Source organism: Psammomys obesus, unplaced genomic scaffold (genome assembly GCF_907164565.1).
Source record: "Psammomys obesus unplaced genomic scaffold, mPsaObe1.curated_primary_1811, whole genome shotgun sequence".
NCBI classification, from domain to species: domain Eukaryota; kingdom Metazoa; phylum Chordata; class Mammalia; order Rodentia; family Muridae; genus Psammomys; species Psammomys obesus.
In genome coordinates this window covers 6,449,652-6,462,926 of record NW_026596445.1, presented here as the reverse complement: position 1 = coordinate 6,462,926, position 13,275 = coordinate 6,449,652, and the positions used below count along the sequence as shown (strand labels likewise).

Genomic DNA, 13,275 nt, shown 5'->3' with positions numbered 1-13,275 from the left:
CTTAGGTAATCTGTTTTTTTTTTCCTTAATAACTCACCTATTGACTCTGTTAAGGATAGTTAAATACCAGAAACTATGTGAACCTACTGTCAATAGTACTTCTGGCCTCAAAATTTATTGTAGTACAATAAAACAATTTTAAAATGATAGTAATGAACAAAGATTTTTCAGAAAATCTTCCTAGTGCCATTATGTAAAAAAAAATTAATGTACACTGTCTCTTTTAGGTCTGGATCTACCATTTATGATGATGCCTCATCCCCTACTTCCAGTCAGCTTACCTCATGCATCAGTTGCCATGGCAATGAATCAGATGAACCATCTCAATACTATTGCCAACATGGCTGCTGCAGCTCAGATTCACAGTCCACTCTCCAGAGCTGGTGCTTCTGTTATAAAGGTAGGGATCGTGATTTTGAGGAAGATAAAAGCATTTATTAATACAAGCTTTGATAAATATTAGCAGTACCAGTAAATCTTCAGTAAAAGCACATAGGTTATTGACTCCTATATTATGCAGTGTTTTTGAGACTGGTTGCTGACTACGCCTGCCTGATTTTGTTATTGTTTGCCTTTGTTTTCTTTCTACTGCCACAAATCTCTGTTATTCAACTCTTGTGTCTTGAAGTTAAGTGTATTGTATATAAGATGTGCAGTCAAACTAATCACAAGGAGGAGGTTATCACATTCTTATTTGTGTCTTTGGGTGATGCAACAATGTACATCTTTTTGAAGTTTTAGTGAAAATTTTAAGTTATTCTTTATTCTACAGTATTTTTACTCAGACAGGCCTTGGTCCCAATTCTAGTTTGCTAATGATTGACTGAATGACCTGAAATATGATAATTCCCTCTCCTGAACATATTTCTTCAATTGTAAAATGAAATTCACAGTAACTTTCTACCTCACTTACTCATTCGTTAACTAGAAATAATATGATCAAAGCATTTATTAAACCAATAGAACATTGCTGGAAAAAAAATGGTTAAGTTGATGAAGCACTTATGAAGTTATGGTGATGTTCTTATGGTTCAAATATTGGTGAGTAGATTCCATAAGAATATATATGATGGAAAGATAAGAGTCAATCATTCAAACACGTTAATTCTTTCTTCTCTTCATTTATTGAAGACATACTTTACTATTCATACATATTAGACAATAAGGGAAAGGGATAAGATATGCTCTCTTACTTGCAAGGGCATTCAACATAAATATGAAGCAAGTAAGTACTCAAAACGTTTATTAAAAAGGCAATGGATGATAAATGTGAGTAACCAAATATCAGAGGTATTCAGAGGAGAGATAGTTGAGCTCAAGCTTTGAGAAAAAGTGATATGATATCAGAAAATACATTACAGTTGATGGACTTAAACTTGAAAACTGATCTTTTATACAGTCTTATATATTTCAGTGGTCAAGTGGAAGTTTCTTACTTGTTTGAATATTTTCACTGAGTATACAGTCCTTTTATGAACAAACTGCCTGAAGTCATTACTTAAAAAGATGGAATAGGCCTCTGAAGAGCCGGTCTAGTGGTTTAAATGACTTCCATTTCCTGCAGTTGCAGAGGAGCTGGGTTCAGTACCCAGCATCCACTTGGACTCTAACACCACCTTTGTTTATATATGCCTTTAATTCCAGCAATAGTAGGCAGAAGCAGGTGGATCTCAGAGTGTGCTCTGATCTACACAGTGCTCCAGGAAGGTCAGGGTATTACACAGAGAAACAAAAGAAAACGAAGGAAGGAAGGAAAGAAAGAAAGAAAGAAAGAAAGAAAGAAAGAAAGAAAGAAAGAAAGAAAAAGAAAAAGAGGGAGGCAGGGAGGAAGGAAAGAAGGAACAACCTTCACTTAAAGCTAGGAAATTCTGGGATGTAGAAAAGATCATTCTGAGTGAGGTATTTCAGAAGGATAAAGACACACAAGACATATACTCATTTATAAGTGGGTACTACACCTATAAGATTGGATAAACATACTGAAATCTATACACCTAAAGAAGATAAACAAGAAAGAGGACCCTGGGTAAAAGGACCAATCTTAGAAAGACAAATGGAATAGACACTGGAAGCAGGAGAAAACAAGTAACAGGACAGGAGCCTACCACTGAGGGCTTCTGAAAGTCTCTAACTAGCAGTGTATCAAAGCAGATACTGAGATTCATAACCAAACCTTTGGCAGAGTACAGGAAATCATATGAAAAAGAAGGGTGAGTTAGCATGACCTGAGAGGACAGGAGCTCCACAAGGACCAAATATGGTTGGGCACCGGGGTCTTCTGTGAGACTTTATCTCCAACCAAGGAACAAGTATGAATATAACCTAGAACACCTGCTCGGATGTAGCCCATGGTAGCTCAGTATCCAAGTGGCTTCCCTAGTAAGGGGAACAGGGACTGTCTCTGACATGAACTCAATGCCTGGTTCTTTCACCTCCCCCCAACCCGAGGGAGGAGCAGCCTGGCTAGGGCACAGAGGAGGACTTTGTAGCCAGGTCTTAAGATACCTGATAAACTAGGATCAGATGAAAGGGGAAGAGGTCCTCCCCTATCAGTGGACTTCGAAAGGGGTGTAGGGAGGAGATGAGGGAGAGAGGGTGGAAATGGGAGGGAATGAGGGAGGAGGGATACAGCTGGGATACAAAGTAAATAAACTGTAACTAATATTTAAAAAAATAAAAATTTAATTTAAAAAGATATTCTCTTAGAAAAGAAACAAACATTTATAATATGGTACCAGTCGTATGATACTCAATTGTCAGAATATAAGTTTTGAACTTTCATCTTTATTTTTAAAAAAATTGCTTCTTCTTTTTTTAATGATGTATTTATTATTTATACAGCATTTTGTCTGCATGTATGCCAACACACCAAAAGATGGCACCAGAACTCATCATAGATGATTATGAGCCACCATGTGGTTGCTGGGAGCTAAACAAATAACTTCAGAAGAACAACCAGGGCCAACCTAGAGCATAACTTTGTGTTGTTTAGGTGCTAGCTTGCAGTATGATTTCCTTGAGTGTCACTGAAAGTGCAGGATTATTTCAAAAGCCCTGGGTGCAGCAGAAAGTTGTAATATAAACTTTTTTTTTTAATCTGAGATAAATATCTCAAATTTTCTGAAGCACATGGAGAGGATGTGAAAGAAAACCTACAATTTTTCTGTGTGTCATTTTTATCTGTTTTCTGTACTTTCTTTTCTTAAATTTATTTATTTATTTATTTATCTATTTATTTATTTATTTTTTACAATTTATTCATTTTGTATCCCAGCTGTAGCCCCCTCCCTTGTCCCTTCCAAATCCTAACCCTCCCTCCTCATCTCCTCCCATGGCTCTCCCCAAGTCCACTGATAGGGGAGGTCCTACTCCACTTCCCTCTGACCCTAGCCTATTAGGTCTCATCAGGATTGGCTGCATTGCCTTCCTCTGTGGCCTGGTGAGGCTGCTCCCCCTTCTGGGGGAGGTGATCAAAGAGCGAGCCACTGAGTTCATGTCAGAGACAGTCCCTGTTCCCATTACTAGGGAACCCACTTGGACACTGAGCTACCATGAGCTACAGCTGTGCAGGGGTTCTAGATTATCTCCATGCATGGTCTTTGGTTGGCCAGATATTTTGGTTCTGTCGCTCTCCTTGAGAACTCCTGCTTTTTTTTCTCATTTATTAGAGTCTGTGGCTCTGAATACCTAACACTGATTCATTCAATAAGCATTTATGAAAGATATTTTCAATGCCGTGCAGTATCAATGGGATGCATATTTGTTTCCTGTCTTAATGGTTTTACATGTTGATGAGGCAGTCAGACATAAACATTGAAACGATGGAGGTGTTCAATCATCATGCTTTCCCAGTGTTCCAAGTGCCATAATCACACTTACATCTTGGAATTCTCTCTTTGTGGTCACATGTAAAGTTAACTTAAGTGTGTTGCTGTGATGGTTGGAATGATAGATATCGCTCACAATCTCAGGGATTTAAATACTTGCTTTCCTCTTGTGGTACATTGGGGATGTTAATGTGATAAAGCCTTGCTGAAAGGAGTACATCACTAAGGTGGGTTCTAAAAGCTAACTGCTTTCTGATATTTACAATTCAGTTTCTTTGTTTTCTGCTTGTGGTTTGAAGACATGAGCCCAAATAAACTCTTTTTTTATAAAATAAGAAAGAAAGAAAGAAAGAAAGAAAGAAAGAAAGAAAGAAACTATGAAAGAAAAAGAAATTGCTTTAAAAGAGGTTAATTGTGAAGCAAAGCCTCAAAGTTCAACCTGTTAAATTGTGTGGGCCTTGCACAAGCATACATATTGAGAATTTTTATTAAAATAATACTTGAGTGGTATATTCATTATTAATATTTACTTTGACTATATCTTTCAATAAAGCTGTGGTTAATCCTAAACCAGCTGTGTACCCAAATCACCACACAGAGACTGGGATTTATTTAGTTAGCCTAGATCAAAATGCTGGGCAATAGTTACTCCATTCTAAAACTCCAAGCCCCCATAGTTTCATAACATTTAGATGTTACCCATTATACTTGCTTTTTGTGAAATCTTAGGTCTGGATCATTTCTCCATGTCTTTCCAAGACCTCTCCTCCAGCCTCTGCTCTCCCAGTTTTAGCCCTCTTCTCCTCCTCTGTCTCTTACTTCTTCCTGTCCTCTGGTTCCTCCTTTCTCCCTCCTATTCCTTCATCTCTATTGCTCAACAATGTGGCTGGTTGTTTTATTTTGGCATGTTTACACAAAGTTGAGACAGGTGCTGCTTATAATAATTATCACAATGCAATGTCTGGATTGAAACCAGAGAGTAGGGGAAGGAAATCAGTATTTGAATGAACAATGGTAAGGTGTATACATTCCAAAATAGCATTATACCAACACTTGAGGGATATAGAAACTATTAGAAGAAAACCACATGTCTTCATTCACATTCATAGAATACTTTTGCCAGAAATTTAACAGATTCTATTTAAATAAATGTTGCTTATTGTTTAACAGAATGTCTGAATTAAAGTCATTATTTTTCAAAGCTACATAATCACAATTTCTAAAAATTATACAGAATTAGATGTTCTAAGTATGAAATATCACTTCTTTATGACAAATATATTTTATATTAGGGAATGTCACAGTGGCTTGCTTCATAAAAATTTCTATGTTTATAATAGAATCTATTTACCTTTTAAAATTTTTTTCTTAATTTTTCTTATTTATTACTATTTTAATTTATTCACTTTGTATCCTTGCTGTAGCCACTTCCCTCATCTCCTCCCAGAAAACCCTCCCTCTTCCTTCTCCCACTATGTCCCTTCCTTTATGAACTTATTGAATCAACCTGATTGTTGATTCAACCTCTATGTACCCTATGTGTCCTAGTTAATTTATTCAGTGGTTTTTGTTATGGTTTCCTTGAACCATAAGAAGGCTCTTACAATCCTTCTTTTCATTCTTCCACAGAATCACTTAAGATGAATTAAAATCAATGAAACTGAATTTAATTCATCAGTTGAAGGTAGTCACATTTCAAATACTCAAAAACGTGTTATTTGTAGTTAATATATTAGGCAGTAAAAACAAGTAAGTTTTTCTATCATTGCAGTAACTTTTTATTGAACTGCAGTAACAGTATAGTTGAAAATTCCAAAACTAACAGTTATATTTCAAAAATAAATAATAATCCTATTTAAAATCCACCTGGGAGGCAAATCAGATAAATAAAATATGATAGAGAGTTGCAATTTTGTTACTTCTTACAATTGAGGGGCCAAAGAAAAAGATGTCCACAAATTATTTCTGTGGTAAAGTGTTCTTCCTCAGATACAAAAACATAGACCATATGGGAAGAGTTGGATAGTAAATAGAGATCATGCTAGAAATGTTCGACAATTCTCATCACATATGACCTTATATAGTAGCAGAATGAACAGCCTAATACTGAAAATAGAGAGAGGTTCCTTAGTAATGGCTCAGTACAAGAAAACCCTATACAGGGAGTATTCCACATCTGAACCCTTAAATTGGAAAACACTTTTAGATAGTGAAAAATGTCTCTCATAGCCTGGGACATAGAGGCAGACTGAATCAATCTCAGGAAAGAAAATAAGTATTGTAACTACACATTCCTCATTAAAGACAAAGGCTTAATAATAAAAGGCAATGCAAGGGAAACAAGTCCCTGATAGAATGGCTAATATAGGAACATTTGGTTATCATTTGCTGAATATTGGGAATGGAAAGGAATAGAGATAGATATTACTTAGAGAAATGGGCATAAGGGGGGCAGAACTTAATGCTCAGGTCACTGAGACTGATATGGATGTATAAGCAAGACAGTTAAAAAAGAATTAAATTGAGAAGAATCCTAGTGATGGTTATCTGCTTTAGTGGCTTTCTTGATCCCAATGGGGGCATGATCATTATTAGAGGAAGAAGAAAATTTGGTAAATTTGAGTGGCTTAGTCTTATGTGTAATTTAGCTCAGTAAAGTGTTAAAGCAATAAAAAAGAAAGAAAGGAAGGAAGGAAGGAAGGAAGGAAGGAAGGAAGGAAGGAAGGAAGGGAAAGAAAGAAAGAAAGAAAGAAAGAAAGAAAGAAAGAAAGAAAGAAAGAAAGAAAGAAAGAAGGAAAGAGAAAGAAATTAGAAAGCTATGCACCAGGGTTTTTCTGGATCACTAGAAAGCTCATATGCATGTTTTGTGTTGAGCTGGAGTTAGGGAAAGATTACAGAAAGAAAAATTCTGTACTATTAAACTTCAGTAAGAACTTACATTTTAGTAATAGTTCATAAATGTTGCAATGACAATACAGTACAATTTTAAAAGATTAATCTTGTCCCACATGCAGTTATGTACATAGAGTTAACTTTGTTCATTTTTCTAATTCAGAAAGGTATACAGAGAGTGCTCATTCAGCATACAAAACTCATAGCAATTGTGTTCGAGAAAGAAGTTCCAGTTTCAGTCACTGCAGAGTCCTACACTCTGTCAGACCCAAGATTTCATCATAGTGACTGCCACAGAAGGCAAGAGAATTAACTCATTGCCTGTAGGCTCTGTGCCAAGCCAAGCAGATTGAGCAGGTTCCAGTGAGCCCATCATGATTGGATATAGGCATATGATAGATGCTCCATAGCAGCATCCCAGAATAAGGAAGGTGGATGGCTCATGAAAAATTATTACAGATTATAGAGAATTTAATATGACAAGGCCTGCCATTCACATTACTATACTTAATATCCTTCTTTTAATGAACAATTCATACAAGTCATGGAATCTTTTCATGCTGTATTAAATCATGTTGATGTATATATTTAGTATCTTCTTAGTTGCAGACCCCTGGTATCAACTAGTACTTGTTTGAATTGGATGGTGGTTACTCTTTTCTTAAGGCTGGCCCATACCTCCTGTTAAAAGTTTTATTACATGGAAAGTAAAGAATGTTAGAGATTTGCAAAAGCACCTGGAAGAACAGTAGAAAAAGCTGAAGAGTTTAAGATAAAATATTCTGTAAGAGTGGGAAAAAAAAACACTTCCAGAAGCCACAGAGGTATTAAATTAAACCAGGGATAGAGCACCTCCTTAAGAATAACTCCATTTTAAGCTGAGCTTGGTGGCCCATACCTGTTATCCCAGCACTGGGGGAGAAGAGGTAGGAAGATCACTGTGAGTTAAGACCAATCTGGTCTTCAAAATGAGTCCAGGACAGCCAAGGCTACACAGAGAAACCTTGTCTTGAAAACAAAACAAACCAAAGAACAAAAACAAACAAACAAAAACACCATTTTTCTCAACACAAAGACACAGCAACGACCTTAACAAGCAAAACATATCATCCCTATCATCCTATATCATGTGGGGAAACTTAGAAATGTCTAGAAGATCTAGGATGACTTTACCCAATTATGGTGATCACCATCAGTTGGATATACGAACACCCATTTCAGGGGACCATGTAGTCATTTTTACACAATTTATTCTCGGTTCTACAGACTATGTTTGGGAATTAGCTGTGCTGTGTGATTTTTCTGCTCAGAAAGTGCAAACAATTACTTATCTCAGATAGGTGGGTGACCCTCAAAGAACTAAAAATGATTGCCAAAACTTGCTGAAAGAACCATTTGGTTATCGGGTTGACATATAGGAGTGCAGTTGAGCTACTTAAAAAAGAATAAGTGGAAAAACAATCAATAAATGGGACCTCATGAAATTGAAAAGCTTCTGTAAAGCAAAGGACACTGTCATCAGAACAAAATGACAGCCTACAGATTAGGAAAGGATCTTCACCAACCCTATATCTGACAGAGGTTTAATATCTAGTACATATAAAGAACTCAAGAAGTTAAACAGCAACAAATCAAGTAATCCAATTAAAAAAATGGAGTACAGAGCTAAACAGAGAATTCTCAATAGACGAATATTGAATGGCAGAAAAACACTTAAATAAATGTTCAATGTCTTTAGTCATAAGGGAAATGCAAATGAAAACGACCCTAAGATTTCACCTTACACCCATCAGAATGGCTAAGATAAAAACTGAAGTGATAAAACATACTCAAGAAGTTGTGGAGAAAGGGGAACCCTCCTCCATTGCTGTAAACTTGTACAACCACTCTGGAAAGCAATCTGGTGCTTCCTCAGACAACTAGGAATAGCACTTCCTCAAGATCCAGCTATACCACTCCTAGGCATATACCCAAAAGAGGCTCAAGTACACAATAAGGACATTTGCTAAACCATGTTTGTAATAGCCAGAAACTGGAAACAGCCCAGATGCCCCTCAGTGGAGGAATGGATACAGAAATTGTGGTACATCTACACAATGGAATATTACTCATCAATAAAAACCAAGGAAATGGTAAATGGTGGCAACTGGAAAAGATCATCCTGAGTGAGCTATCCCAGAAGCAGAAAGAAACACACGGTATATACTCACTCATATAGGCATATAATATAGGATAAACTTACTAAAACCTGTACACCAAAAGAAACTAATTAAGAGGGAGGACTCTTGCTAAAATGCTCAATCCCTATCCAGAAAGGCAAGGAGGATGGATATCAGAAGAAGGAGAAAAGAGGGAACAAGTCAGTAGCCTGACAAAGAGGACCTCTGAAAGGCTCTGCACTGCAGACTGTCAATGCAGATGCTGAGACTTATGGCCAAACTTTAGGCAGAGTGCAGGGAATCTTAGGAAAGAAGTGGGAAAGAATAAGATCTGGTGAGGACTGCAGCTCCACAAGGAGAGCAACAGAACCAAAAAATCTGAGCACAGGGGTCTTTTCTGAGACTGATACTCCAACCAAGGACTATGCATGGAGATAAACTAAGACCCCTGCACAAATGTGCACACAACCATGGCAGTTCAGTATCCAAGTGGGCTCCAAAGTAATAGGAGCAGGGACTGTCTCTGACATGAACTGATTGGCCTGCTCTTTAATTACCTCCTCCTGAAGGGGAAGCAGCATTACCAGGCCAGAGAAGAAAATGCAGCCACTCCTGATGAGACCTAATTGACTAGGATCAGAAGGAAGGAAAAGAAGTACTCCCCTATCAGTGGACTTGGGGAGGAGCATTCGTGCAGGGGGGGGGGAGGAAGGGAGTGATTGGGACAGGACGAGAGAGGGAACCACGGGGAGATACAAAAGGAATAAAGTGTAATTAATTAATAAAGAAAGAAAAAATAATAAGTGATTCAAAATCAGCCTTGTTACTGAGAAGTACACGGCAGCACTGGTAATAATTCAAGAAAACTGTAACCATGAAGCTCCATGAATAATTTACAGGCAGATAGGCGATCATAAAACTTATTCTCCTAAGCAATTTTTACTAATTACTTATTTTTTTGGAAGGTGTTTTTCCAATCTTTTTTTTTTTTTTTGTAGGTACAACATCCTTAGTTAGTTTAATGTAACTTGTATGTATATCTTCAGGGCTGACCATTTGGTATTACATAAACAATTGGTGATATCTTCCTTGTGGAAAATTAATTATTCAGCTCCTAGCGTTCCTTATTTTTTTAAATCCCTTATTTTTTAATATTTATTAATTACACTTTATTCATTTTGTATACCCCCATAAGCCCCTACCTCCTACCCTCTCGATCTCACCATCCCTCCCCTTTCTGCATGCATGCCACTCCCCAAGTCCACTGATAGGGGAGGTTCTCCTCTTCTTTCTGATCTTAGTCTATCAGTTCTCATTAAAAGTGGCTGCATTATCCTCTACTGTGGCCTGGTAAGGCTGCTCCCCCCTCAGGGGGAAGTGATCAAAGAGCAGGCCAATCAGATTATGTCAGAGGAAGTCCCTCTTCCCATTACTATGTAACCCACTTGGACACTGAACTGCCATGGGCTACATCTGTGCAGGGGTTCCAGGTCATCTCCACGAAGAGTCCTTGGTTGGAGTATGATTTTCTGGGAAGCTTCCCTGTGTTCAATTTATCTTGTTCTGTTGCTCTCCTTGTGGAGTTCCTGTCCCCTCCAGCTCTTACTATTTCCCACTTCTTACATAAAATTCCATTCACTCTGCCCATCAGTTGGCCATCAAGCTCAGCATCTGCTTTGACAGTCTATACTGCAGAAGCTTTCAGAGGCCCCCTGTGGCAAGTTTCAAGGTTGTTTCCTGTTTCCTTCTGGCTTTCAGAGGCCATATGTAGGAGGTTCCCAGGTTGTTTCCTATTTTCTTTTTCTTCTGATGTCCATCCTCTTTGCCTTTCAGGCTGGGGATTGAACATTTTAGTTAGGGTCCTCTCTTTTGCTTAGTTTGTTTAGATGTACAGATTTTAGTGGGTTTATTCTATATTGTATGTTTATATGAGTGACTATATACCATGCGTGTCTTTTTGCTTCTGGGACAACTCACTCAGAATGATCCTTCCCAGGTCCCACCATTTACCTGCAAATTTCATGATTTCCTTATTTTACATTGCTGAGCAATACTCCATTGTATAGATGTACCACAGTTTCTGCATCCATTCTTCAGTTGAGGAGCATCTGGGTTGTTTCCAGGTTCTGGCTTTTACAAATGAGGCTGATACAAACATGGTTGAGCAAATGTCCTTTTTGTGTACTTGCGCCTCTTTTGGGTATATGCCTAGGAGTGGTATGGCTGGATCTTGAGGAAGCGCTATTCCTAGTTGTCTGAGAAAGCACCAGATTGATTTCCAGAGTGGTTGTACCAGTTTACATTCCCACCAGCAGTGGAGAAGGGTTCCCCTTTCTCCACAACCTCTCCAGCATGTGTTGTCACTTGAGTTTTTCATCTTGGCCATTCTGATGGGTGTAAGGTGAAATCTCAGGGTTGTTTTGATTTGCATTTCCCTAATGGCTAATGAGGTTGAGCATTTATTTAAGTGCTTCTCTGCCATTCGATATTCCTCTACAGAGAATTCTCTCTTTAGCTCTGTTCCCCATTTTTTAAGTGGATTACTTGGTTTGTTGCTTTTCAGCTTGTTTAGTTCTTTATATATATTGGATATTAGTCCTCTGTCAGATAAAGGGTTGGTGATGATTCTTTCCCAACCTGTAGGCAGTCGCTTTGTTTTGATGACGGTGTCCTTTGCTTTACAGAAGCATTTCAGTTTCATGAGGTCCCATTTATTGATTGTTGCTCCTAGAGCCTGTGCTGTTGCTGTTCTGTTCAGGAAGTTTTCTCCTGTACCAATGAGTTCTAGGGTATTCCCCACTTATTTTTCTAGCCAATTTAATGTGTCTGGTTTTATGTTGAGGTCTTTGATCCACTTGGACTTCAGTTTTGTGCAGGGTGATAAGTATGGATCTATTTTCACTTTTCTACATGTAGACATCCAATTGGCCCAGCACTATTTGTTGAAGATGCTATCTTTTTTCCATTGTATGGTTTTGGCATCTTTGTCAAAAATCAGGTGTCCATAAGTGTGTGGGTTTATTTCTGGGTCTTCTGTTCGATTCCATTGATCCACCATTCTCTTTCTATGCCAGTACCATGCAGTTTTTTATAACTGTTGCTCTATAGTACAGCTTGAGATCAAGGATGGAGATACCTCCAGAAGATCTTTTATTGTAGAGGATTGTTTTAGCATTTCTCGCTTTCTTGTTATTCCATACGAAGTTGAGAATTTTTCTTTCCAGGTCTGTAAAGAATTGTGTTGGCAATTTGTTGGGAATTGCATTAAATCTGTAGATTGCTTTTGGTAAGATGGCCATTTTTACTATGTTAATCCTGCCAAGCCATGAGCATGGGATTTCTTTCCATCCTCTCATATCTTCCTCTAATTCTTTCTTCAGAGACTTGAAATTTTTTTCATACAAGTCTTTGACTTGCTTGGTTAGGGTTACACCAAGGTACTTTATGTCATTTGTGGCTATTGTGAAGGGTGTTGTTTCTCTAATTTCATTCTCAGCCCTTTTGTCTTTTGTATACAGGAGTGCTACTGATTTTTTTGAGTTAATTTTGTATTCGGCCACTTTGCTGAAGGTGTTTATCAGCTGTAGGAGTTCCCTGGTAGAGTTTTTGGGGTCACTCATATATACTATCATATCATCTGCAAATAGTGATAATTTGACTTCTTCCTTTCCCATCTGTATCCCCTTGATCTCCTTCAACTGTCTTATTGCTCTAGCAAGGACTTCCACCACTATGTTGAAGAGATATGGAGACAGTGGGCAGCCTTGTCTTGTCCCTGATTTCAGTGGGATTGCTTTAAGTTTCTCTCCGTTCAGTTTGATGTTGGCTATAGGCTTGCTGTATATCACCTTTACTATGTTTAGATATGTGCCTTGTATCCCTGATCTCTCCAGTACTTTAAACATGAATGGATGTTGGATTTTGTCAAATGCTTTTTCAGCATCTAGGGAGATTATCATGTGGTTTTTTTTCTTTTAGTTTGTTAATATGGTGGATCACATTGATGGATTTCCATATATTGAACCACCCGTGCATACCTGGGATGAAGCCTACTTGGTCATAGTGGACAATATCTTTGATGTGTTCTTGGATTCGGTTTGCAAGTATTTTGTTAAGTATTTTTGCATCAATGTTCATAAGGGAGATTGGCCTGAAATTCTCTTTCTTTGTTGAGTCTTTTTGAGGTTTAGGTACCAAGGTGATTGTGGCTTCATAGAATGAGTTTGGTAATGTTCCTTCTGTTTCTATTTTGTGGAATAGTTTGAAGAGAATTGGAGTTAGCTCTTCTTTGAAGGTCTGGTAGAATTCTGCGCTGAAGCCATCTGGTCCTGGATTTTTTTTTTTTTTTTGATGGGAGACTTTTGATGACTGCTTCTATTTCTTTGGGGGATATAAGA

At 37.8% G+C, this 13,275-nt stretch overlaps 1 protein-coding gene across 1 annotated transcript in view; it reads left to right on the top strand.

Annotated features, from left to right (window-relative positions):
* Dach2 (dachshund family transcription factor 2) overlaps positions 1 to 13,275 on the top strand; it is a 743,535-nt gene that overhangs the window by 581,107 nt on the left and 149,153 nt on the right. Inside the window, exon 6 of the mRNA XM_055598244.1 lies at positions 228 to 400. Coding sequence (XP_055454219.1) covers positions 228 to 400 — 173 coding nt within the window. The remainder of the gene's footprint in view (positions 1 to 227; positions 401 to 13,275) is intronic.